The sequence below is a fragment of the Zalophus californianus genome, chromosome 14 (assembly GCF_009762305.2).
Source record: "Zalophus californianus isolate mZalCal1 chromosome 14, mZalCal1.pri.v2, whole genome shotgun sequence".
NCBI classification, from domain to species: domain Eukaryota; kingdom Metazoa; phylum Chordata; class Mammalia; order Carnivora; family Otariidae; genus Zalophus; species Zalophus californianus.
In genome coordinates, this window is record NC_045608.1 from 70219690 (window position 1) to 70244882 (window position 25193).

At 39.3% G+C, this 25193-nt stretch overlaps 1 protein-coding gene and 1 long non-coding RNA gene across 6 annotated transcripts in view; one reads left to right on the forward strand and one right to left on the reverse strand.

The window, feature by feature from the left end:
• The window catches only part of LOC113913113, a 31490-nt gene extending 31155 nt beyond the window's left edge, over nucleotides 1–335 (reverse strand). For both annotated transcript variants that reach the window (XR_003517097.2, XR_003517096.2), the window contains exon 1: nucleotides 211–335. This is a non-coding gene — a long non-coding RNA (uncharacterized LOC113913113). The remainder of the gene's footprint in view (nucleotides 1–210) is intronic.
• Nucleotides 336–761: 426 nt separating this feature from the next.
• Nucleotides 762–25193, forward strand: part of ME2 (malic enzyme 2) — a 53761-nt gene continuing 29329 nt past the window's right edge. The window contains exons 1-5 of one of the 4 annotated variants that reach the window (XM_027577577.2): nucleotides 762–943; nucleotides 8257–8376; nucleotides 18070–18203; nucleotides 22437–22586; nucleotides 24672–24747. In XM_027577577.2, coding sequence (XP_027433378.1) covers nucleotides 8269–8376; nucleotides 18070–18203; nucleotides 22437–22586; nucleotides 24672–24747 — 468 coding nt within the window. In that variant the 5' untranslated portion in view covers nucleotides 762–943; nucleotides 8257–8268. Of the gene's footprint in view, nucleotides 944–2911; nucleotides 2989–8256; nucleotides 8377–9389; nucleotides 9504–18069; nucleotides 18204–22436; nucleotides 22587–24671; nucleotides 24748–25193 lie in introns of those variants that run through there. The other 3 variants (XM_027577576.2, XM_027577578.2, XM_027577579.2) reach the window with 3 other exon arrangements.

Below are 25193 nucleotides of genomic sequence, written 5' to 3' on the forward strand. Positions count from 1 at the left end.
CATCTGTTTATGGTGACTGTGATGATAGAGATTAGTAAATTCCCTGCGAGCCAGTAACTGTGCCAGCAGGTGAGGAGAGTGGCAAAGAATTCTGCAGAAGATCGAGGCCTAGACACATAAAAATAGCTCAGAGATAGAAAGCGTTCCTTAAGTGCAGAGGTCTCACATTTCCTGCGTCTCCCCCCTCTTCTGCTTCTCCAGCCACCTGACCTGTATCCAGCTCTTAATCTCTCCTTCCATCTTCTGTCTGCCTCCGCTCGCTGCCCACGAAGGACCCAAACTCCCAGCTTTCCTCTCGCCTCCTGGGGCTGGGAGACTGGTACCTACGAATTCCCCCCCCGGCCCGCCCGCGCCTGCGCAGAACCTCTTCTCGCGCGAACGCGCTGCCATCCCCCTGGAGTACCCCGGCAACCCGAAGGATGCGGGGTCCGCCTTAAACCAGCCCCTGCTCCTTTCGTGGAACAACGGGCGTCGCCTGGGTCTCCGGACTCCTTCTCTACCCGGCCCCTCTCGCATTCCTCGAGATCGCGTCCGCACTGGCGCGCGCTCGTCCTCAAAACAGTAACCTCAAAGAACCAGATCAAGAAAGGTCCTGGTGGGGGGGAAGGAACCCGGGCGCGCCAGCCGCGCCGGCCGCGAAGTGGCGGCCGGAGCCCCGCCCCCCGGGCCGGCTTTCTGCCTCCGCATTGGTCCGCGCGCCCGTCAGTCTCCGCCCCGGGCCGCGCCGGCCCGCCTCCCCGCTCGCTGGCTCACTACGCCGACTGCCTGGCTCCCTCGCCGGCTATCGCCCGCCCATGCCTGTCCGAACCTGAGCTAGCGCCGGTTCCGCGAAGCTCAGGGAAGAGGGGGACCGGACTCGGCCGCAGCTGAGCATCGCGCGTGTGGGCGGCAGGGCCGCTGCCTCTCTGACCGCAGCACCACCTGTCGCGGGGTAAGACTTCGGGTAAGGCTCCGCGCAGCGCGCGGTTGCAGGCGGCCTGGCGCGGAGGGGCCCGGGCGGGAGCTCCGGGAGGGGAGCGGGCGCCCGCCTCCTCCCGCCCGATCCGCCGAGCCGATTGCGGGCCCGCCGCCGGCTTTCGCGCGTGCGGCGGGCAGAAACCCGCTTAGCGGATGGGCGGGGCGAGGTTAAGGGAAGCGACGCCCCGAGCCCGGGCTGAGGGCGGGGGAGCGGTCAGGTCGCGGCGGTCCCCAGTACGAGCGTCGGCGGCTCTTTCCCGGGCACGGTTTTGGGGCTCGACTTCCCCGTTTCTAGATTCGCTGGTTCCAGGGCGGCCCCCTTCCTGCCCCCGAGATGAGGTCCAGTGGCTTCCAGACCACAAGCGTCGCTCCCTCCCGCGCCCTTTAAAGACCGATTTTGTGGCTTGACACCTTTTATCACATCTGCTCCTGCAGGGATGAATTAATGACAGGAGTTAGGCTTTGTGTGTGTGTGTTCGTTTGTTCGTTCGTTCCTCTCTTTAAAGGAAGTTTGCTACAAACTAGAAAGTTCTGCGATTGGAACAGTTCTGTCCGTTCATGCGAAATGGCATAAATAGACCAGAATTGGCAGGTGTTTCTTTGACGCTGGTGATAACCACCTCTGCTTGTGTGGTGGTGTTAACATTTGCGGTCCTGGAATTGGCTTTCTTTCGTGGTTACGAAAACAGTTTTAGAAAACATGTTGCCTTTTGATGAGAAGCATCATCAAAATAATACATCTTAACAGTAGTGCTTCCTTACAAAATGCATTATCTCCTTATCTGTTTGATTTATTTTCCTAATGCGTGTGGCAGTCACTTCTAAGCAGAATAGTTAATAGCATTGTTGTTTCTTTTAGTGTTGCAGTTGGTAACGATAGAAGGATGTATTAATTGTCAGTTATGGGCTGGACATTGTTCTGTACATGAATCATCTCAAAATAACTCTTTGAGGTTGGTCCTGTTATTTCCACTTAACAAATGAAGAAACTAAGGCTTAAGAAGGTTAAGTAACTTGCACAAGATCACAGGTTTTAGGTGGCAAAGTCTGGATTCGAACTCAGGCAATTTAACATAACAGCTCCAGCCCTCTCTTAATTCTATTGCTCCTTAAGCATTGTTCATGTTGTTAAAGTAATTGCAGTGTTGTACTCATGAATTTTAATCTTCATCTTTTACTCATGAATTTATTCTTCAGTGTCCAGGCATCCTGGAAGTTAGAGAAGAAATAGTTGCCCACACTTCCCCCTCCCCACCTTCCTCCATGTGTTTATTTGTATGTGTATATATACACACACCACACACTGACAAAATATAGATGAATATATAATCTATTGTGTATCTACTAAAACTAAATGAGTTACATGTTACTATGTTACATGGTTTGCAGAAATACAGAAAAAACAGTTTAATTCTTGTCTTCTAATGTTGGACCTTTAATTAGCTTTGAACTTTGATTTGCAATCTGTATTTGATTCTTTTATGGTAATTACAAAGACTTAATTAAAAGTTAGGCATAGAGCCCAGATATGCTGATAGAACTTTTATCATATATTAAGGAAATGTTGGGCTATGCTTTTGTAGTTCTTCATTCTCTTGAGAATTAAATATACTCTTGCTCAGTACTTACTCCTGAGAAAGAACTGCTTACAGGTTTCAGCCTTACAAGCTGTTTATGTATGTTTTTGTCTTTTATAATTCAGTTGTTATGGAAACACATTAAAAATTCATAAAAGAAAAACTCATTTACCATTTGAGAATTGCTTTTGCAAATTAACTCCTATACTGCTGAGGCATAACTTGTATTTAGTTGCCTATAACAATAAGCTATTTTAAACTATATTAGTTTTTATATTAAGTTAAACTAAAATTCTAATTTATGTTGGTGAATTATTGACAAACTTAGTCATATTTTATTTATTTTATTTTTTAAGTAGGATCCACACCCAACTTGGAGCTTGAACTCACGACCCTAAGATTGAAACCTGAGCTGAAATCAAGAGTCAGACACTTAACCGACAGAGCCACCCAGGTGCCCCAAATTCAGTCATACTTTAAAACATAAATAATAACTGAAACCTATAGTTGTTTACTGAGGATCAATTTTAGGAGGAGGGCAAAATCCATACTATCAAAATCACTCTACATTTGGTTTTCTAAAAATCTATTTTATAAAAAGTTAACTTTTATTTTAAAGTCACCATTTTGATTATATGGCTGTATATTTCCTTTGATCAGTATTTACAAATTTCAGAAGTAATGTAAAATACTATATTGATTCTGTAGATGTTGTTCAGAATGATATTTGATGTTGCCTGGATCTGTATACCATCCAAATTCTCATTACTGACCTAGAGATTTGATTTGAAATAGTTTAAATAAATGCTAACCATGACTATCCTTATAGCCTCTTAATAAGGATTTCACAGTAGAAGATGTTGATGCAGAGACTAACAGGCATTCGGAAGACACCTTCTGACCACCTTAGTCTGTTTCTACTAACAGTGCTTAGATAAACTAACATTTATAGAGCACTTAGAGGGCACTGTGATAAGCATCTTACATGGATTATCTAATTTAAATCTTAAAATGTCCCTGATTAGTAGGTCCTGTTGTTTATCATTCCCATTTGAGTGATGAGAAAACTGCAACAGACTTATTCAAAATCAGAGTTAGCACTGGCCAAGCCAGGATTTAAGTCCAGTAGTTTGATTCCAGAGCTTGCCTTTGACTACTCTGCTAAACTGCCTGGATATGGATTTTATTGAATAAACTTTCATATCAAGTAGTCAAGCTCTTTATGATGATGATAAAGCTCTTAATTGCTTGATACTTTATAAATATCATCATCACTCCACACAGCTCTGCAAAATAGAGTTCCCCTCCCCTGTTTCATTGACTTCTAAGGCAGTCCTCAGACTTTTGGACTTGATGGGCAGGTGTGTATAGGGGGACAATTGGAACCAGACATAGACTGCCAACTTTTAAATCTGTCAAGGTTAAGGACCCTTTTAAGAACATTGCAATCCACCATCCCCATCCTTTCATAAAAGAAAAGAATTTTTATCACCAAAAAGGTAGGAAGATCATAATTAGAACAGGAAAACAAAGAGAATAAATTTTGTTTTATGAACGACTATATTGTATTGTCCCAATCTTTCTCATTTGGCCACACACCAGCGAAAAATGTGTTCCAGGCTAACACCAAATCAGAGTCCATTTGGGAATGCCTGGGTGACACAACTGAATCCAAAGGGGTGATGAGCTGAGTCCAGATTGAAACTCCAGTCTGACTGCAGAGCTTGTGCTCATTGCATCCAGTCATGACCTCTAATTTCGGTCTCCCTTGCATCGCCCACCTTTAACCCCAAGTAGGGGGCCAGGGAGAGTAGTCTCCAGCAGCCCAACCAGTGGCCTAGCAGTTTCTGTCCCAGTCCAGTTTGTAAACACCAGAGAGTAAGTTCCAGGGCAACGCCATGTGAATGACACACCAGGGGGAGAAACCAGAGGCATATCTCAGTATCCCAGAAACTGTCAAGGAAGCAAGCAGCTTGATTTTACATATTAATTAAAAATTAGAAGCCGTGCCTTTTGGTTCCTGTATTTACTTCACTCATTCTTAGAGTTCTTCCATCCTACCTGCATAACATAACATTTTATTTTGTTGCCTCTCATTAGTGGTATTTAAGCTTCCCTGTCTATCTCTTAGTCCTTGGTTCTAGTTTTGGCAGATTTTTTTTTCTTTAATTTCTTTTAACTTACGAGCACTGTTTTAAAGACACTATTAAAATTACTCTTTTATTTTACTCTCTATCACTAGCCATTTCAGTGATAAAACATTCTGTAATTATAATACTTTTTTGCATATAGTCTCATTTGATCATCACAATTATCTATAAGGCCGATATGACAAGTGGTGTTATCTTTATTATACAGACTAAATTTGGTATTGGAGAGAAGCAAAACTTTAACCAGGAGTTGAAAATAGATTTCATATATTAGAATGATGCTCTTAAGTTAACAACTGAAAGGAAAAACTTGAATTTTCTTTACTCACATTTTCAATTCTTCTGGCCACTACACATGGGATTTTTTTCCCCCACACCCAGCAGTTCTCCAATTCTCAGCAGATGCTGACTGGGTTTGCTTTAATTTAACTTAATTCTGACACTGTCCATACGGAGATAGCTTCAGATCGCATAGGTTAAGGGTTCAGTCCCAAAAGACTGCCCCTACTTGAGATGCCCGTTGCAAGTCCCAGGTTGTGACCCATACTTCTGACCAACTCTCTATAAATTGAGGCTTCCCACAACCCCCTCCTGTTTTGATGATTTGCTATAACGGCACACAGAACTCGGAGAAATACTTTACTTATATTTGCTGATTTATTATAAAAGGATACAACTCAGGGACAGATGGAAGGATGCATAGAACTAGGTATTCATGGGAGTGGGGGGTGGGGAGACATAGAGCTTCCTTGTCCTCCCTGAGTGTGCCACCCCCCAGCACCTCTATGTGTTCACCAACATGAAAGCTCATCCGATCTCCTCATTAAAGAGTCTTCAGGCCCTGCCCATTTCCCTTTCTGGAGGTTCTGGAGTGGGGCGGAAATTTCCTACTCTAATCACTTGGTTTTGCTGGTGACCAGCTCTATCTTGAGGCTTTGTAGTAGTCCACCCTAGGTGGACCATAAACTCAAATGTGATCAAAAGTGGCTTCTTATGAATAACAAAAAATACTCTTATCATTCAGGAAATTCCAAGGATTTTTAGGAGCTCTGTGCCAGAAACTAGGGACAAAAACCAAATATATTTCTTTTTTTTTAAAGATTTTATTTACTTGTTTATTTTTGGGGGGGCAGAGGGAGAGCAAGAGGCAGAGAATCTCAAGCAGACTTTCCACTGGAGCCTGTGTTGGGGCTTGACCTCAGGACCCTGAGATCATGACCTGAGTGGAAATCAAGAGTCGGACATTTAAATGACTGAGCCACCCAGGAGCCCCCCCCAAATATATTTCTTATTATACCACAAGTACTGATTACAAAATGAAACTTTTTCAGATTGTCTTTGATTTAAAGTAAAAAGTATTCCATACTATATCTTAGATTTGCCTACCTCACCAATATACTGCAATACTAATCCAGTCTTTTGGTACCAAAGTTTTAATTTTGACAAATAATGCTCTCTCCTGGAACAACCACACAAACACATAATCAATGCTACCATTTCAATCTTTTTAAAATTTATTTTGAAATGATTTGAAAGGCTTTGGTTGCATACATCATACTTCTTGGCCCCTTCATACTTCACTGTGTTTTCAGAACAAGGATATCTCTTCCATATGATTATCAAATACAGAAAATTTTACAGTACTTTTATTTAAGCTACAGTATATCTTCCAGTTTTGCCAGCTGTCCCAATAAGTGTCCTTGATAGCATTTTTTTTAATTCAGGTTTTGCATTTAGTTGTCATATGTTCAGTCTTCTTTAAATTACAGTAGTTCCTTACTGTTTGTCTTTCACTGACTTTTTAGAGTGACCCAATTATTTTGTTGTATATCCCTTATAATTCTTTATTATTATTATTATTGAAGTATAGTTGGCATATGACATTGTATAAATCTAAGGTGTATAATATTAATTTGATATATTTATATATTGTAACATGATTGCCATTGTAGTGATAATTATCACCTCTCATGTTATGTAGTTATCATTTCTTTTTAGTGGTTGGAACAATTAAGATCTAGTCTCTTAGAAAGTTTGATGATTTTAATACAGTATTATTGTCTGTATTCACTATACTATGCATTATATCTTTAGGCTTTATTTCTTAGGACTCTCACTGCAAGTTTGTACCTTTAAACATCTGTCCTAGCCTCCCACCCCAGTCCCCATCTCTCATGATTCTTGATGTCCTTATAATCAGATAGATTTTTTGTTTTTGTGGCCACACTTATATGAAATATCCAGAATAGGTAAATCCATAAAGATAGAAAGCAGGTTGGTGGTTGCAGGTACTGGAGGAGGGGAAGAACTGTTTAATGGGGTAGAGTTTCCTTCTGGGATGGTGAAGATGGTTCAGAACTAGGTGGAGGTGGATTGTACAACATTATGGATTTTCTAAATCCCTCTGAATTGTTCACTTTAAAATGGCAAGTTTTGTTATGTGAATTCACTTCCATAAAAATTAAATTAAAAAACAATCCCACTATAATGGTTTGCTGCACCCCGTATACAAACCTTGATTTCTAAGCCAATAAAAATTCCAGTAAAAAACTTACTGCAGGATAATTGCAGTGATTTGTAATGATTAAGATAAATGGGCTTTGCAAAGTGATTTTGAGTGGGAGAATTGATATGCAGAAGAATCTATTATATTCCCATTTTAAATATTTAATGTGTAATGTGTTATGTAGAGTTTTCCATTTTGGGAAAACTTCCTGTGTGTTTGTGATGGTCGTGAAAGGGCAAAAACATGTTTTCTAGCCAATTTGCATGTTTTTTAATATTAAATAACAGGTTTTTTTGAAAACAAAAAAATAGTACATTACATTTAAATGCTGACTATTATTAGTACATTAAAATTGTACAGCTAGATTAAGAATTTGAATAGCTTCTCTTCCTCTGAATGTTTATCCTGCAGGCTTTCCTGTTACTTACTTTTCCACCTTCAACCTAAACTCCCATATGCATTTACATGGACTGCATGTCTTTGTTTACTGATGTTACCTTGTTTCTTAATCTCTCAACTTACTTATTTCTCTCATAATTGGAAGATACATGCCTTGCCACACTTGTGGCTTAGAAAAAGAATAAATGTTTAGGGGCGCCTGGGTGGCTCAGTTGTTAAGCGTCTGCCTTCGGCTCGGGTCGTGATCCCAGGGTCCTGGGATCGAGCGCTGCATCAGGCTCCCTGCTCGGAGGGAAGCCTGCTTCTCCCTCTCCCACTCCCCCTGCTTGTGTTCCCACTCTCGCTGTGTCTCTCTGTCAAATAAATAAATAAAATCTTAAAAAAAAAAGAATAAATGTTTAGCACACTGTAGTCTACAGTATACACAAAATAGCAATGATTATTAACTAGGGACTTAGAGTATTGTCAGGAAAAGTCAGTCGGTGTCTTCGCCCAATTATTACCTTTTTTTTACAACGGTTACAACCTATAGAAACATAAATGTACTTTAATAAAGCTTTTTCAAATGTGGAAAATTAAGCTTTCTATATCTGCTTTTGAAAACTGATACCTGATGTGCATGCAGTTCTATATGTTTCTCATCCTTTGTTTGCTTCTTTTTCCCCAGGTGAAAGGAAAGATGTTGTCCCGGTTGAGAATAGTTGCTACGCCCTGTACTCTCGTGTGTCGTCATATGCACATAAGAGAAAAAGGCAAGACACTCATGTTGAACCCAAGAACAAACAAGGTTAGTAACATTAATACTAACATAACATTTTCTCTCTTCCTGGTAAAGGTTTGATATATTTTAGACTGATAAAGTATGAACTTTTTTTATTTTGTAGCTTTATACTAAAACTGTTCAGAGGTAGGTGCTTTTTCTGCATGACTCTCCACTTTTCTCCACATGGCAAGAATCATGACTGCTTTATGGCTCCCATTTCACCCCTCACAACTTATAGAACCAGAAAAAGATTGACTTTGTTTCCTAGTTTCAGCTCAAAAAAATCCCTAGTATAGCAATCTGGCCAGGACTTTTGGCCAGTGTGGGATATTTAGATTTACCCAGCTCAAATCCAGTTGAACCCTTGGAAGATGGGGTTAAAATTGTAAAATGAAATTTTGTCTAATGTCTATACCTCCACCCAGCTTTTTGGGCACAAATCATTGCACACAAGTGCTTTTGTCCATTGATCTCACAGTACTGCTTCAAAGTGGAGAGACTTCTGACCCCCTCTTTATACTCTTGGGGCAGAAGTGATGGGCCTTATTGATATCTAGTCTTGCCTTTATTCCATGTCCAAGCTGTGTTCAATCGGTAAGCCCCTCTCTGTTTTCTAGTGGTGATATTAATTAGTAAGTACACATACTTCTAGAAAGAGATTTCTTTACGGAAAGCTTGTAAGAGGATACATTGAGTTCACTGTGATATGTGAAATTTACCTCTTGGGAATAATGCATTCAGATTAAGGTGTGATTTATTTTAAAACAACGGTCATCAGAAATTTGCCAATCCCACTTGTTTCCCATGATGGGAGTTGAGGATAACTAATTGTACAGTATGATATGTTTTGAAGGATTTCAGGCCTACAAAGGGAAATTGACCAAGGGTTACCCAGAGTGCCTTATCTGTGCATTTTTGGTACCTTGGACAGAATGAGAATTCAGCAGGCAGTAGTGAATTAAATGAAGCTTAACGAGGGATATTCTAATCCTCTCTTGTTTTTGCCTCGCTTCCCCAAATCTTGCTTGCTCTTCAAGATGCAGCTCATTCAAAATCCAGTTCTCCTGTAGAGCCTTTTCATACACCATAGACTGGAATAATCGCTCCCTTCTCTGAAACCCTGTAGCAGTTTTTATCTTCCTGTTCCTATGGCAAGTAATCAATATCTGTTGCTGTGTGCTTCCTTTCATGTCTTAAGTTGTCATTGAAGTAATTGTTGGTATTTAAATTTTCATGAATTTATATTTCTTAACTATATTTCAGGTTCCTTTGGGGCAGGGACCATTCAAAATTTTATATTTTTTACAATGCCACGGATATAGTAAATATTTGCTAATTGTTGTTCTTATTTTATTTTTATCCTTACAGAAACTATTTAAAATGTATTATGAGGGAATTGTGAGAAATGTATAAAGTACATTAAGTGGCAAATTAATTTTAAGGAGGAGGGTAGTCTAAAATGCATTACGGTACTTCTGTAAAGAAAACAAAATCTAATGCTCTGGCCCTCTGAAATCTCTAAGGTTGGATAGCATCTGTAAGATTACCTCATTACCCCTTAAGCATCAAGAAGAGTTTTTTGTTGTTTGTTTTTAAGAAGGAACATAGACTAGTGATTCCTGATTTGAGGGTCATGAACTCCTTGGGAACTTAAAAGAAATCAGGTTTGTGCTTCAAACATTGTAGGCTTAATGTTTTAAGAGTATGTTGCTGCTATGATTAATAAAATAGTAGTTTTAGGCAGTATTGAATTCTTTTAAGATTGTCTATAATCTTTTAAGATGTTCTATCTATAATCACTGTCTACTAAAGGCAGACCTGTTACTGTGTCTGTCAGGCTTTTTCATTGTGGTAAATAGTGTACAGTTTACAGTTGTAACAATTTAGAAGAGTAGAGGTCAGTGACATTAAGTACATTCAGTGTGGTGCCTCCATCACCTAAAATGGAAACCCAGGAGCCATTCCGCAGTCACCTTCCCCTTCCCCCTCTCCCCTTCCCCTTGGCAACCACGAATCTGTTTTCCTATAGATTTGCATATTCTGGTTTGAACATGAGATTCTTTATGAAATTTTTTAAAAGTCCTTACACTTCAAAGGAATGGACATCATTGTGCTAGGTTATAAGCAGGAGTTTCGGTGTGAATTTGAATTTACTAGCCATGAAACATTCACTCTTCACTTAACCTCTCCAGACCTCAGTTTTCTCACTGAAATCATGTCGGTAATACAGCATTTTGAAATGTTCAAAAGGCTGTGCAGGTGGAAGATTGGATTTCCCCTTTTCTCCTCATGCTCATTTGGTAACCTTTTTAAATAATTTTTTGGTTTTTTTGTTTTTTTTTTTGTTTTAAGATTTTATTTATTTATTTGACAGAGACACAGCGAGAGAGGGAACACAAGCAGGGGGAGTGGGAGAGGGAGAAGCAGGCTTCCCACTGAGCAGGGAGCCCGATGTGGGGCTGGAGCCCGATGTGGGGCTTGATCCCAGGACCCCGGGATCATGACCTGAGCCGAAGGCAGATGCTTAACGACTGAACCACCCAGGCGCCTCTAAATAATTTTTTGAAACTCAGCTCTGCGTTCTTTCCTGTAGGAAGCATGCACTTTCCAGTTGTACCTGGAGCACTGGTTTTATGGTTCTTAGTTCTGTGAGGGTTTTGTTTGTTTTTATTTTAACTTCCCCTGGCTAGATCTCTAATAGTAAACTAATTCAAATTTTTCTTATTTTTTGCATAAATAATAATTATATTATGACTAATAAAAGAAAGAAAAATCACATTCCTGCAGTTTATCATCTGTTTTTATTTTGCCAAATCCCCTTAAAATTATATTTACTGGGACACCTGGGTGGCTCAGTCAGTTAAGTCACTGCCTTCCACTCAGGTCATGATCCCAGGGTCCTGGGATCAAGTCCCACATAGGGCTCCTTGCTCAGCAGGGAGTCTGCTTCTCCCTCTGCCTGCTCTGCCTGCCGCTCCCCCTGCTCGTGCTTTCTCTCTCTCTTACAAATAAATAAAATCTTTAAAAAAAAGTATATTTACTTTGAAGATCATAGGATACAATTTTATATGCCATTTTACTACTGGGAAGAGTATATTATAAATAATCTCCATGATGCTTCATAAGCCTTCTATATATGGCTGCATAATAGTCCAGTAGGTAGATTTAGAATCACAGAGACTGAAGAGAGACCCAGTTTGACCCTTACAGGCTTGTAATCTTCAGTGTAGATATAACCTCTTTGGATCCCAGTTTCTTCACCTAGACTGTTGTGGAGAAAAAGGAAAATTATAAAGCTACTTTAGGCACTGTAAATTCTATGTAAGTGTGAGTAACTCCTTTCAGGGGATGTTTTATAATTTAGTTAGCCATGATGCTATCGTTGAATATCATTTTCAGTCTTGACATTATGAATCATTAGTTATTAGTTAGCAGCTTTGTAAGTACGTATTTGGTAACTTCCTAATTCCTGACAGTTTATTCTGACTGCACTTGGAGGGAAACAAATAGAAGGAGATTTTTCTTTCTTCCCAGTGTGTTTACGTATACATTCAAATCTAGTTAATGGATTTTTATCAATATTGGCTTATGTGAAGAAACTGGGTGTGTCTAAAGGAAAATAGCTCAGGGGATCTTTCGGGATCAGCCAAAGGAGGCACACTTCCACTATGTTAATTGGGAGGGTATTGCTGTGGCATAGATGAGAAAAGGGCAGACATGGTGGGACAGGTGGCCGGGGCGCGGATGGAGAGAGGAGGAGAAGTGGGCTGTTAAAGAACTGATCAGGGCGTTCATTTGAAGCTAATGTCATCTTTGCGGGGGTTGCTTCACTTGTTAATACCAGGCAAATTTAAGCATTTGATCAACTATTAACATAAATACTTAATATATAAAATTGTTTAAATCATTTTAACTTCTACCCTCCATGATAAGTAAAATGCTTTCTTTTTTAACTTTTTTTTTTAAGTAGGCTCCACCCCCAACACGGGGCTTGAACTCATGACCCTGAGATCAAGACCCAAGCCAAGATCAAGAGTTGGACACCTGGGGCGTCTGGGTGGCTCAGTCCGTTAAGCATCTGACTCTCGATTTAGGCTCAGGTCATGATCTCAGGGTCGTGAGATGCAGCCCCGCGTGGGGCTCCGCACTCAGCTCAGAGTCCGCTGGAGATGCTCCTACTCCTTTTGTCCTTCCCACTGCTCTCACACTCTTTCTCTCTCTCTCAACAAATAAATAGTGGGGTGCCTGGGTGGCTCAGTCGGTTGGGCGGCTGCCTTCGGCTCAGGTCATGATCCCAGAGTCCCGGGATCGAGTCCCGCGTCGGGCTCCCTGCTCGGCTTCTCCCTCTGACGCTCTTCCTTCTCGTGCTCTCTATCTCTCATTCTCTCTCTCTCTCAAATAAATAAATAAAATCTTTTAAAAAAATAAATAGTAAAATCTAAAAAGTTGGACATCCAACTGACTGAGCTACCCAGGCACCCCAAATAAAACGCTTTTGAGTATCCCTTAAACCTAAGTAGGAGATAGGCAGTGACACCTTGTGTAGCCAACTCATTTATCTTTGGCAGTAGGGTAAGTAAATCACCTTTAAGTGAACTAATCAGTTCATTTAAATCTAAAGTTGAGGGGCACCTGGCTGGCTTAGCATTCGACTCTTGATCTCAGGGTCATGAGTTCATCCCCGCATTGGGTGCAGAGGTTACTTAAATAAATAAATGAATAATTTTAAAAAATGAATGACGTTTAGCTTTTCCACTTTAGCCTTGTACTAGCGTGGGAAAAGGAAGTAAGGGTGACAGTTTGGGTTTTACCTCTTTTATATATCCCAGCCTCAGGTGAAATATTATAAGGAGAAACATGAGGTGCAAAGATTTAGTGATTTCAGTCTCCTCCCTTTTCTCCTTTTCCAGTATAGCTAAAGATTTGTCAATTTGGTACATCTTTTGAAAGAACCAACTTTTGGGTTCACTGATTTATTTTTCCAGTTGTTTTTTCTGTTTTCTATTTCATTTATTTTCACTCTGATCTTTTGTATTTCCTTCTTTTTTGCTTCAGGTTTAGTTTGTTCTTTCTCTTCCCCACTAGTTTCTTAAGGTGGAAGTTTAGATTATTGAATTGAGATCTTTCTACCTTTTTAATGTGGACACTTACAGCTCTAAATTTCCCAGGAGGCATTGCTTTCACTGCATGCCCATAAGTTTTGGTATGTATGTCTTAATTCATCTCCAAGTATCTTCTAATTTCCTTTGTGATTTCTTCTTTGGTCAGTTGGTCATTTAGGAGTGTGTTGTTTAAAATCCATGTATTTGTGAATCTATACTAGATTCCTTCTATTTTTGATTTTTCTATTATTTCCTTCTGTTATTGATTTTTAATCTCATTGCATTATGGTTGGAGATCATACTTTGGATGATTTAAAACCTTTTAAATTTATTGAGACTTGTTTTATGGTTTAATATGTGGTGTGTCCTGGAGAATATTTTATGGGCACTTGGTTTGAAGGATGCGTATCCTGCTGCTGTTTTGTGGAGTGTGACATACACGTCTGTCATGTCTAGTCGCTTTATAATGTTGTTCGGGTCTTCTGTTTTCTTCTGATTTTCTGTGTAGTTGTTTTCTCCATTATTGGAAGTGAGGTATTGAGGTCTCCAACTTGTCTTTCTTCCTTGGATTCTGTCAGATTTTGCTTCATGTATTCTGGGCCTTTTTCACAGATGCATATATAATTGTTACATCTTCTTAATGGATTGACCCTTTTACCATTATAAAATGTCCTTCTCTATGAACAATGTGTGTTTCACAATCTATTTTGTTTGTCATTAATTTAGCCATTCTAGCTCTCTTTGGATTACTATTTACATGGTATATGTTTTTCCATCCTTTTACTTTCTACCTAATTGTGTTTTGAATCAAAGTGTGTCTCCTGTAGACGGCATAAAATTGGATCATGTTCTCCATCTTGCCAATCCATGCCTTTTTATTATAGATTTTAATCCATTTACATTATATAATGGTTGATAAGATACAATTTATGTCTGTCATTTTGCTGTTGATTTTCTAAGTGTCTTATCTTTTTTATCCCTCTCTTTCTCCATTGTTCCCTTCCTTTGTGTTAAATTGATATTTTCTAGTATACCATTTTAATTCCCTTGTCACTTCTTCTACTGCCATTTTCTGATTTCTTTTCTTAGTGGTTTGTCCTGGGAATTATAATTACCATCTTTGTAACAGTCAAATTCAGATTGATTCCAACTTAATTTTAATAGTACATAAAAACTGTTCCTGTAGGGGCGCCTGGGTGGCTCAGCCGTTAAGCATCTGCCTTTGGCTCAGGTCATGATCCCAGGGTCCTGGGATCGAGCCCTGCGTTGGGCTCCCTGCTCAGCGGGAAGCCTGCTTCTCCCTCTCCCACTCTCCCTGCTTGTGTTCCCTCTCTTGCTGTGTCTCTCTCTGTCAAATAAATAAATAAAAATCTTTAAAAATAATAATAAATAAAAAATAAAAACTGTTCCTGTATAGTTCCAACCTTTCCTTTTGTCTGCTCTTTCATAAAAATTACGTTTATACATTGTGTGACCATCAATACAGATTTATAATTATTTCTTTGTGTAGTTGTCTTTTTTTTTTAAGATTTTATTTATTTTTTGACAGAGAGAGACAGCAAGAGAGGGAACACAAGCAGGGGGAGTGGGAGAGGGAGAAGCAGGCTCCCCACTGAACAGGGAGCCCAATGTGGGGCTCGATCCCAGGACCCTGGGATCATGACCTGAGCCAAAGGCAGACGCTTAATGACTGAGCCACCCAGGTAGCCTGTGTGTGTGTAGCTGTCTTTTAAGTCAGGTAGGAGAGACGAAGAGCCACAAACAAAAAAGAATACATTGATACCGACTTTTATATTTACCTATATGGTGATCCTACCTGTGTTCTTGATTTCTTCGTGTAGATTTGAGTTACTATCTAGTGTTTTTATTTCAGCCTGAAGGACTCCCTTTGATATTCCTTGTAAGACAGGCCTGCCAACAACGAGTTCTCTATTTTTATTTGAAAATATCTAAATTTCTTCTTCATTTTTGGATAATTTTGTAAGGATTTAGAAATTCCTGGCAGACAGTTTTTTCTTTCAGCACTTTTAATATGTCATCCTATTGCCTTATGGCCTCTGTGGTTTCTGTTAAGAAATTAGCTATTCATCTTTTTGAGGATCCCCTGTACATGATGAGTGACTTCTGTCTGCTTTCAAGTTTCTTCTTTTGTCTTTTAACAGTTTGAATATGATGTGCCTAGGTGTAGATCTCTTTGAGTTTTTTTCTGATTGGAGCTGTTGAGCTTCTAGGATGTGTGTTTCTTCTAGGGGTAATGTTTCTCATCAAATTTGAGAAGCTTTTGGCCATTATTTCTTCAAATATTCTTCTATCCTTTTCTTTCCTTGCCTTCTGGGACTCCTGTTATGCATATGTTGGCACACTTGATGGTGTCCCACAGGTCTCTGAGGCTCTGTTCGTATTTACTCATTGCTTTTTCTTTCTGTTTCTCAAACTGGATAATCTCAATTGATTTTTCTTGTGTTTGCTGATCCTTTCTTCCACCTGCTCAAATCTGCTCTTAAGCCCCTCTGAATTTTTTTTATTTCGGTTATTGTACTTTGAATTCCAGAATTTCTATATTTGGTTCTTTTCATTGATATGCTGTAGTTAGTGGGATATCATTCTTGTACTTCCCTTTAGTTCTTTAGATGTGGTGTCTTTTTGTTCTTTGAATATATTTAAAATCACTAAAGTCTTTGCTTAGTTAATACAATGTCTGAGCTTCCTCAGGGACAGTTTCTATTAACTACCCTTGTTCCTGTGTGTGAGCCAGACTTTGTCTTTTTGCATGTCTTACAATTTTTTGTTGAAAACTGGACATATTCAATAATGTGGCTGCTCTGGAAACCAGATGTTCCTTCCAGGGTTTGTTGTATTGCTATTGTCTATTTAGTGACATTTCTGAACTAATTCGTTCAATGTGTGTAAAGTATAATCGAACGACTTCTTTAAAGTCTTTATTCTTGTTTTGATATGCCCATGAAAGTCTGCTTTGTTAGCTTAGTACTGGTCAACTAATGACTAGACGGAGACTTAAATACCAAAGGGCTCTGTGTACATGTTGGGGCATGCCTTTAGGACTCAGGCAGTTTACAACTACACATCAGCCTTTGCTTCCTGCTTACACCGAGGCTCAAGGTTAGCCAGAGGTGGGAGCTAAGGGCCTTCCCAAATCTTTCCTGGACTTGCCTATAGCTCACGGTGACCGTCTAGATTCTTAGGAATATGTCAAGCTTTTCAAATTCTCACTCACCATGTGGACATTTTGTTCTTCAGCTTTTCGTTTTCAGCTTTTTGGTTAGTCTATTGTTTGCCTCAGCTGTTATCCACTGCCTTAGGCAGCTGCCAAGTTAAATAATTACCTCTGATTGTTTTCAACAAGCTCTTCTGGAGAAAAAGCTGTTCACACTGGGTGAACTCCAAATCAGATTAAATAAAGATAGCCTTGCAAGTGGGGTCTTCCACTGAACCACCAGACAGGTCAAATAATGACAAATTTCCTGAGTATGGGGCTTTAGTATTATCTCTGGCCTCCCTCTAGTAGCTGCTAGGCTCTGTTTTTCAAAGTGATTGCTTCATAGTGATTGCTGTTTTCTAGGCTACTATGGAGCTGGGGAAGGAAGCATAGGAATAAGGCAAATAAAAATGTCATGAAGCTTGCTGTTCTTTTGAGAATTCAGCTGTTTTTCTTGAATAGAATGTTCCCTGATTAATGAGCCCTTTGGTGAGTTTCCAGAATTCTGAAGAAGTTTATTCTGATCACTTGGCCAGTGTTCTTATTGCTTTTATAGAGGAAAAGATTTGGGAAGTCCTTACTCTGGCATTTTCACTACCATCAGTTGGATGAAAAGAATTAAACACACAACTGAATATCAGAAATTGGAAAAGATTTTCTTATGACATACGTTAATTTCTTCCTAAGTATCATTGCTTCTTTTGCCCTCTTCACCTCAACGTCACCTCTTTCTAGCTAAGGGTAGCTTCTGTCATCAGTTTGGTCTGTGTTCTTTCAAGCTGTATTCTGTTAATTTCATTTCTAATGTATGCAGGCATCTGTGTATAATATGTATTTTATGGGGGTTTTCTGAACATAATAGTCAACACTGAGTGTGTTTGATTTGCAGCTTGCTTTTTTTTCTTAACTATGTGTCTGGGAGATACTTCTACATAATTGGAAATCTGTGTTTAAGTGTATGGTGTGTCATGGTATGGAAATACCATAGGTTCCTTAACTGTTCCGTAATTGATGGACTTTTAGTTAGTTTGTAATAGTCAAGAGAACTAGAAACAGTACTATAACTAATCTTTTTGTATACGCCTCCTTATTTTATGTATGAATATTTCTCTAAGATGGCTGTCTAGAAGTAGTGTATATACATTAAAATTTAAGAATATTTTTAAGTTGTCTTCTAAAAACTTAAACCTGTTTACATTTCCAGCAATGGTATGTGAGAGTAACTCTTTTACCACACCCTTACCAACACTAGAGATGATCAGTCTTACAAATTTTTTACAGCCTGGGCAAAATGATACCTTACTGATTAAAAAAAATTTACATTTAAATTGCATTTTGTAGGATAGCACCATTGCAACCTCAGTAAGCAATAATTTTTCATCCTTTTCTCCTTTTTAGGGAATGGCATTTACATTACAAGAACGACAAATGCTTGGTCTTCAAGGACTTCTACCTCCCAAAATTGAGACACAAGATATTCAAGCTTTACGATTTCATAAAAATGTGAAAAAATTGAATGGCCCTTTGGAAAAGTAAGAGTTGATTAGATGTTTAGTTATTTATTGATGCTCTGATCAGAAAAATTGGGAGCATAATGGTTATTATTGTATAAGAAATATGCAGTCCCGTAATAAAGTTTGTGTTTTAGGCAGTTAACTATTATAATGATTATGTTTCCTTTATTTCACCGAATACTTGCGTTCACTATTCTAAAATTTAGCAGAAATCTATTTTTTAAGCTTAAAATCACAGAGCATTCCATTGAATGGAATGTTAGAAGCAAAAGCTATCATCTGATTTGTACCCTTTCTGTTCAACAACTTTTATTAATCCTCTACTTTGTGTGTGCCACTGTACTAACCACTGAGGTTGTAAAGTAGGTAAAAGATAGGTGACCATTTAGTATATCATCCAATCCAGTAACACACAGCCCTGCCTTCTAGGAGCTCATCAGTAGTTATACTGTGATCATCATTGTACTCGATACTGCAATGTGCCAGGACAATGACAAAAAGGTACATGCAGAGGATGTTCTGAAAGTTCAGCCCCTAGCCAAACTTAGGGAGTCCGTTAAAGCTTCCTAGAGAAAGTGATGCCTGAGCTGAGTTTTAAACAGTATGTTACAGGTGGCAGCTAAAAGGAGAAAGAAGGGCAAGGTATTCTGTGTAGAGGGATCAGTCTGAATGCAGAATTAGAAATATCTTTTGGGTTTGTTAAGTACAGGAAATTATTGTTTGATGACAGGTGAGAGTGGTTTCTTTGATCTGTCGAGGCAAAAGGAAGAGAGCACAATAGACTGAGAAATGATTGAGAGGAAAGGAAATGCAGACTTTTTCAAGAAGTTAGGTAAGGGGATAGGAAAGACACTGAACAGTAAGTAAAGCAAGCCTTGGGTTTATAGTCCTGCTTGGGGACTATATTTTGTGGGGAGTGGTATTTTTCAGGCTAGAAGGAAGTTGAAGGAGCTTGCGCTGTGAGGAATGAGCCCAGAAGAAAGGGTAACTGATAGAACAAGATCCCAGAGAATGGAAAGGGACATAGGGTCAACTGCAAAAGTAGAGCTCATAGGGTCAAATGCAAAGATAGCACTGGGTTGAGTACAGAGGTCCAGGGCATAGGGTTGAGTGCAGAGGTAGAGGCTGGCCTTGAACAAGAAAAAAGAACAGCTCATTCTCTGAGGCAAAATTGAAGATAATATACAGACACAGGTAAGGGTAAACTATGTGGGTGGTGGAGCAGAGCTTGTGAGATCTCATCCCACCTGATGACCTTGATTCTCTCCATGATATAGAATATGAAGCTTGTGGCTAAGATTTATAAGGACCAAGGTTAAATAGAATTGGTAAGGAGAGTGATACATGTTTAGAACAGCCATTTAGCCAAAAGTGAAGCTGAACAAGGACAGATTAAAGCATGGGTAGGCCTGGAAGGCCTAGTGGCATAATCTTATTTGTATTGATGCCATTCTGCCCAGCAATGTTATTTTTCTGCAGAAAAGGTGAAACGTAACAGTAATTCAGGTTTGGGGTTTGCTGGGCTGGCAAAGATGCTACATTAATTCATTCAGCTAATATTCGTTCAGGGCTCTTATGTGCCAGGCATTGTTTTAAGCTCTAGAACTACAAAAATGAGAAATTCAGCCCTTGCCTTCAGGGGGTTCATGGCTGGAAAAGACTGACGCTGTGGCAGGGTAGTGCAGTGCTAAAAGTGTGGGGGTGTTCCACAGTGGTGAAGATTTGTTGAGAGTGAGAGGCTTGATCATGGGATCCAGAGTGGGGAAAAAAGAGAGGCCAGGAGGGATCCTAATAGAACAGGAGGAAATGAAGCGATCCAGAAGCCAGAGATCTCCCTAAGAACTGTGAAGTGGGGCATTGTATAGCTAGCCAAAGGGGAGAGGGTTATGATCAGAGTACTGCATTAGTGGCATTCGAGATTTCTGAGCTGTAACAGTCCTAGATGAGGACAAGATCCAGTGGGAAGCATTCAGAAGAGTGACCAAAGTGAAATGAAGGTGAAAGTGAAGCTACTGGTATTATTTCTGCCTGCAGTAGCTACATAGGAAATATTATTCCTCTTATAAATAGAATCACTTCTCCCTACTTATTCACCAAATATTTGCCTACCACTTATATTCCATTAACTTTGCTAGTTACTTGGAAATACAGATTTATATAAGGCAATAGTCCCTAGCTCATGGTATCATGCAGTCTGGAGGGAAGACAAAGTCAGGAAGTGGAGTGAGAATTGTAGTAGGAGAGTAGGGTGCTGAGGGACCTGAAAACAGGAAAATCTGTGTAGATATGTGTAGTGGGGGAGGGGAACGGTCAGAAAGGGAGAGTGTGCCACCTGTGTTTCATTCAGGGAGTGTAAGTATGGGACTGTGCGTGGATAGAGAGTGTTCCAGGCAAGGGGTGCCTTGTATGTAGCAACACCAAGGTAAGAGATGTGGTGCATTTGAGAAACTGAAGTAATTTCAGTAGGAAGATGAGGCTAGAAAGTAGGCAGAGGTGTTGTGAACTATTTTAGAAGCATAAGCCTATTCAATGGGTGTTTGGAAGGCATTCAAGGAAAATAGAAATGGTCAGAGTTATTTTTTTAAGAGAAGAATAGATTGGAGCAGGGGAGCAAAGTTCTTAAGGTGGGGCGCCTAGGTGGCTCAGGCAGTAAAGCGTCTACCTCTTGATTTCAGCTCAGTTCCTGATCTCAGGGTTGTGAGACTGAGCCCTGAGTTAGGCTCCATGCTGGCGTGGAGCCTGCTGAAGATTCTCTCTCCTCTCTCTGCGCCCACCTCTAAAAAAAGAAAGAAAGAAAGTTCTTGAGGTAGCCCAAGTGAGAAATGATGTTGGCTTGGACAGAGTGAGGGTGGAGGGGAGTTATAGGTATATTGGAAAATTATTTAGCATGTGGACACTGTAGGTCTTGTTGATTTATTAGACTAGGGTAAGACAGAGTGGGAGAGGAAGAAATCAGGAATGGGATCTCAGATTCCCATTCGGTCAGATGATAATAGGAGGAGAGACAAGTTTGAGTAAAAAGTAATGAGTCTGCTTTACACATATTTAATTCAGGATGATCACTGGCTTTTTTCTTTTTCTTTCTTTCTTTTTTAATAGTAGAAGCATCTACAGCTTATTTTTTTAAGTTCATTTATTTTATTTTATTTTTCTATACCCAACATCAAACTCACAACCCTGAGATCAAGAGTCACACACTCTTCTGACTGAGCCAGCCAGGCACCCTGTCATTGGTTTTTTCAAGTCAACATTTCCCAGTTTTCTAAACTTTTTTCTTGAAAAGCCATTATTTATATATGTATACAAATTTACCATTGCCTTTGTGTACCTCTGCACTCTGTATAGACCTAATGCGTTTAAGCTACTGGATTCTAACTCCACAAGGACAGGGGTCACTTCTTACATCCTGGGAGTCCAACATAGTGCCTGGCACATAGTATTTAGTAAATACTTGAATGAGTGCCACTTTATTCATTTTTGTTTTTTTATTATGTTATGTTAGTCACCATACATCATTAGTTTTTGATGTGGTGATCCACGATTCATTGTTTTCGTATAACACCCAGTGCTCCATGCAGTACATGCTCTCCTTAATACCCAACCCCCCAAACCCCTCCCCTCTAGAACCCTCAGTTTGTTTCTCAGAGTCCATCATCTCTCGTGGTTCATCTCCCCCTCCGATTCCCCCCCTTCATATTTCCCTTCCTTCTCCTAATGTCCTCTGTGCTATTCCTTAGGTTCCACAAATAAGTGAAACCATATGATAATTGACTTTCTCTGCTTGGCTTATTTCACTTAGCATCATCTCCTCCAGTCCCATCCATGTTGATGCAGAAGTTGGGCATTCATCCTTTCTGATTGAATGCCACTTTATTTTGCTTCCATATTTACATGTCAGTCACCTTAAAGGTTATTTCCTTGTGAGTAGGGTGGTCTCCTGGTAGTCTTTGCATTTCTAGTGCCTGGTACAGAGCCTGACTCACAGTAAGGGCTCAGTAAATGTTAGCTGTTGTTTCTGCTTTTCTCCTCCTCCTCCTCTTCTTTGTTATTGTCATCTATCATTTAAGACCATTTTTATTTTTGTTAATTTTTGTCCTTGGTGTTAAATAATGATAATTTAGGGTTTTGTTTTCTGGTAGGAAGGGGAGTCCTCAGTTTTAGATGTTTACATATAACTTCTAATTCTAAAGGCCAAAACTTTGAGTGTAAATGCTGACTGATGTCGACATTATTTACTATGCTTAATTTCAGATACATCTATATAATGGGAATACAAGAAAGAAATGAGAAGTTGTTTTATAGAATTCTGCAAGATGATATTGAAAGTCTGATGCCAATTGTATATACACCAACAGTGGGTCTTGCCTGTTCCCAATATGGACACATCTTTAGAAGACCTAAGTAAGGCTTATTTTTAAAGAAATATTTGTAAATGATTATTGTATAGGAAAAATAGCACTCCCTAATACCTCTTACATTTCTCCTTTATGTATTACAGTCTTATGTCAATCACATTTCCCACCTAACAAAAGCTTAAATTGGACAAAAAGGGGTTAATAAAAACCCAGCTTGTTCATATCTTGTTTTTGTAGAAATGGCAGCATTCATTCCTAATCTTCTGCAAGTTATTATGATTGGTGGAAGAACTGTGCATTTCTGTACAAAAATGGGGGATACTATTAATCTTGGTGGCAGGTTCTCCAGAGTTATCATTAATGTCAGTTTGACAGTCTGCCCACATTAAAAGATTCTAATTTTTTTGTTGGCTTTAATTTCTGTTGTTTGTTCTTTTTTTTGAGCTTCTCCAGATTTTCATTCAAATAGTTCTAGCACCTCAAATATTTTAAATAGAAAGAGTATGGGAATGGGCATCTACTTAAGTCTTTCCATAAGTCACTTTCTCCCTCTGAATCTGTTTTCTCATAAAATAAGGATGCTAGCACCTATTAAAGAGCAGCTGAGAAGGGCAGATGAGGAACTGATGGGACAATTCTTTGTAAACTTATGATTAATTTGTGTTTTCTTGTTGCGTTCCTCTAACCTATTGGCATTTTCAACAGTCCTCACACCTTTCCATGTCCTGCTTACATATCGATACAAATGTAGACCTTCAGACAACGCATTATAGCATTGATCTTCACTATGCCCTCATCTAGCCCATTGCAAGATGGGTCACCAGTACAGACTTTAATGTGTGTACAGAACACCTATGGGACTTAAAATGTTGATCCGTGCCAACCTTCCTCTCCTTCCCATTCCCAAGATTCTAACGAAAAAGAGAAAGTTGTGGAGGTCTGGATTTTAATGAATACAGTTGGTGACGGTATTGCAGGTGTTCCGTGGAAGGAACTTTGAGAACACTGTTCTATGTGCTGCCATCAGTTAATGTGTGTTAAACAGTTTGTTAAGTTAACCCAGCTGTTCAGCTCTTTTATAGTTCTTTTTCATTCAGAATAGTGGTTCTCAATCCAGATTAAAGGACAAGGAGAAACTTAAAAATATATTTATGCCTGGGCCCCACCTGTAGAGATTCTGATTCAGTCAGTCTGGAGTTGAGCCCCCATGTAGGTGTTTCATAAAAGTTCCTGGTATAGTTCTGATGTGTACCCAGGGCTCAGAACTGACATGAAGCATAAAGAACATGGCTTTGGGGTGAGGGCAGGTACTGTGTTTTTTGCGTAGAAAATGGTCAGTAAATCTTGATCTAAAATCCAGGTGAGTTAAATCAGAATCTTTGGGGATGGGACTCCTGGCATTTTTTTAAAAAGCCCATCAGATGATTATATTATTCACCTATGGTTGAGAAACTGTTTAAACTGATTTGAGTTAGGATAGTAATGTCAAAGTTGAGATACCAATCAGAAAGTTAAGTTTAAGAACCAGTTTGAAGGCACTGGGGGCCTGTTGGCCTTCATCTCTACCTAACCTGTTTTCTACAACCTATGTTTCTCTCCCACCCCTTCTTCCTTCCTCTCTTCCTTTTTAAAATTCTGGATGATTTATCTCAATTGGATAACAATATACAGTGTGTTTAAAATAACTTTTCACTTTTTCCTAATGCTTCAAGGACATCCTCATTTGTGTGAAGTTACTATACTTCTTTCCCTTCCTGCTCTTTCAAATTTCAAATTTTCAGTTTTAGTGAGTTTTAATATTAGTTTATATAGCTTTATTATGCTGTCCTGCATTGGTGGTTTATTTTTATACTGCTTTCTACCGGAGGTGTATCGAGTTTCTTCCTGGGTAATACGATCATGTCATTTAATAATGATCTTTGTTGCAGCTACTGTGTGAGCAATGCAATTACAGTTTGGAATAGTTGAAAATATTTCAAAATAATCCAGTGTGATTTAGCCAAATCTGCTTTGAAATGATACTGTGTCTTGATGTTTTATTAAAATATCTAAATATTCCAGTTATGAACAAAAACTTAGGAGAAAACAAAAAACTGTTGTGAAATGCAAAGGTGTTTTTGTTCTGTTGCAGGGGATTATTTATTTCAATCTCAGACAGAGGTCATGTTAGATCAATTGTGGATAACTGGCCAGAAAATCATGTTAAGGTACTACTAATAGCACAACCTTCCTCTTCATAATCTTTTTTTTCCTTCTTTGTAAGTTACCTCTGAATTTCCAAGAATAGTTTTCATTGTTGCTCTGATTTATTTTGCACTTGCATACATGCAGATTTTGTGCTCTGAGAAGATCATGATAGTAATAATTGCAGGATGGGTCACCAGTACAGAGTTCGACTCTGGGAATGAAATGGGAGTTAGTTCACCAGGTGAACCTGTCACTGTTGATACCACTGGTGTTTCCTACCTTCTCTCTATTGCTTTTCTGTTTCTATTAATATTATTCTAGGTAGAGAAAATAAAATGCCATAAAAACTTTCATTTTGGTGGGTGGTGAGAGGATTTATGACACCTTTTTTCTTCTAAATCTCAGATAGATTTAGATCCTTAAGCAAATATAAAACTCTTAATGTAATAAATATAAATCTGGTCCA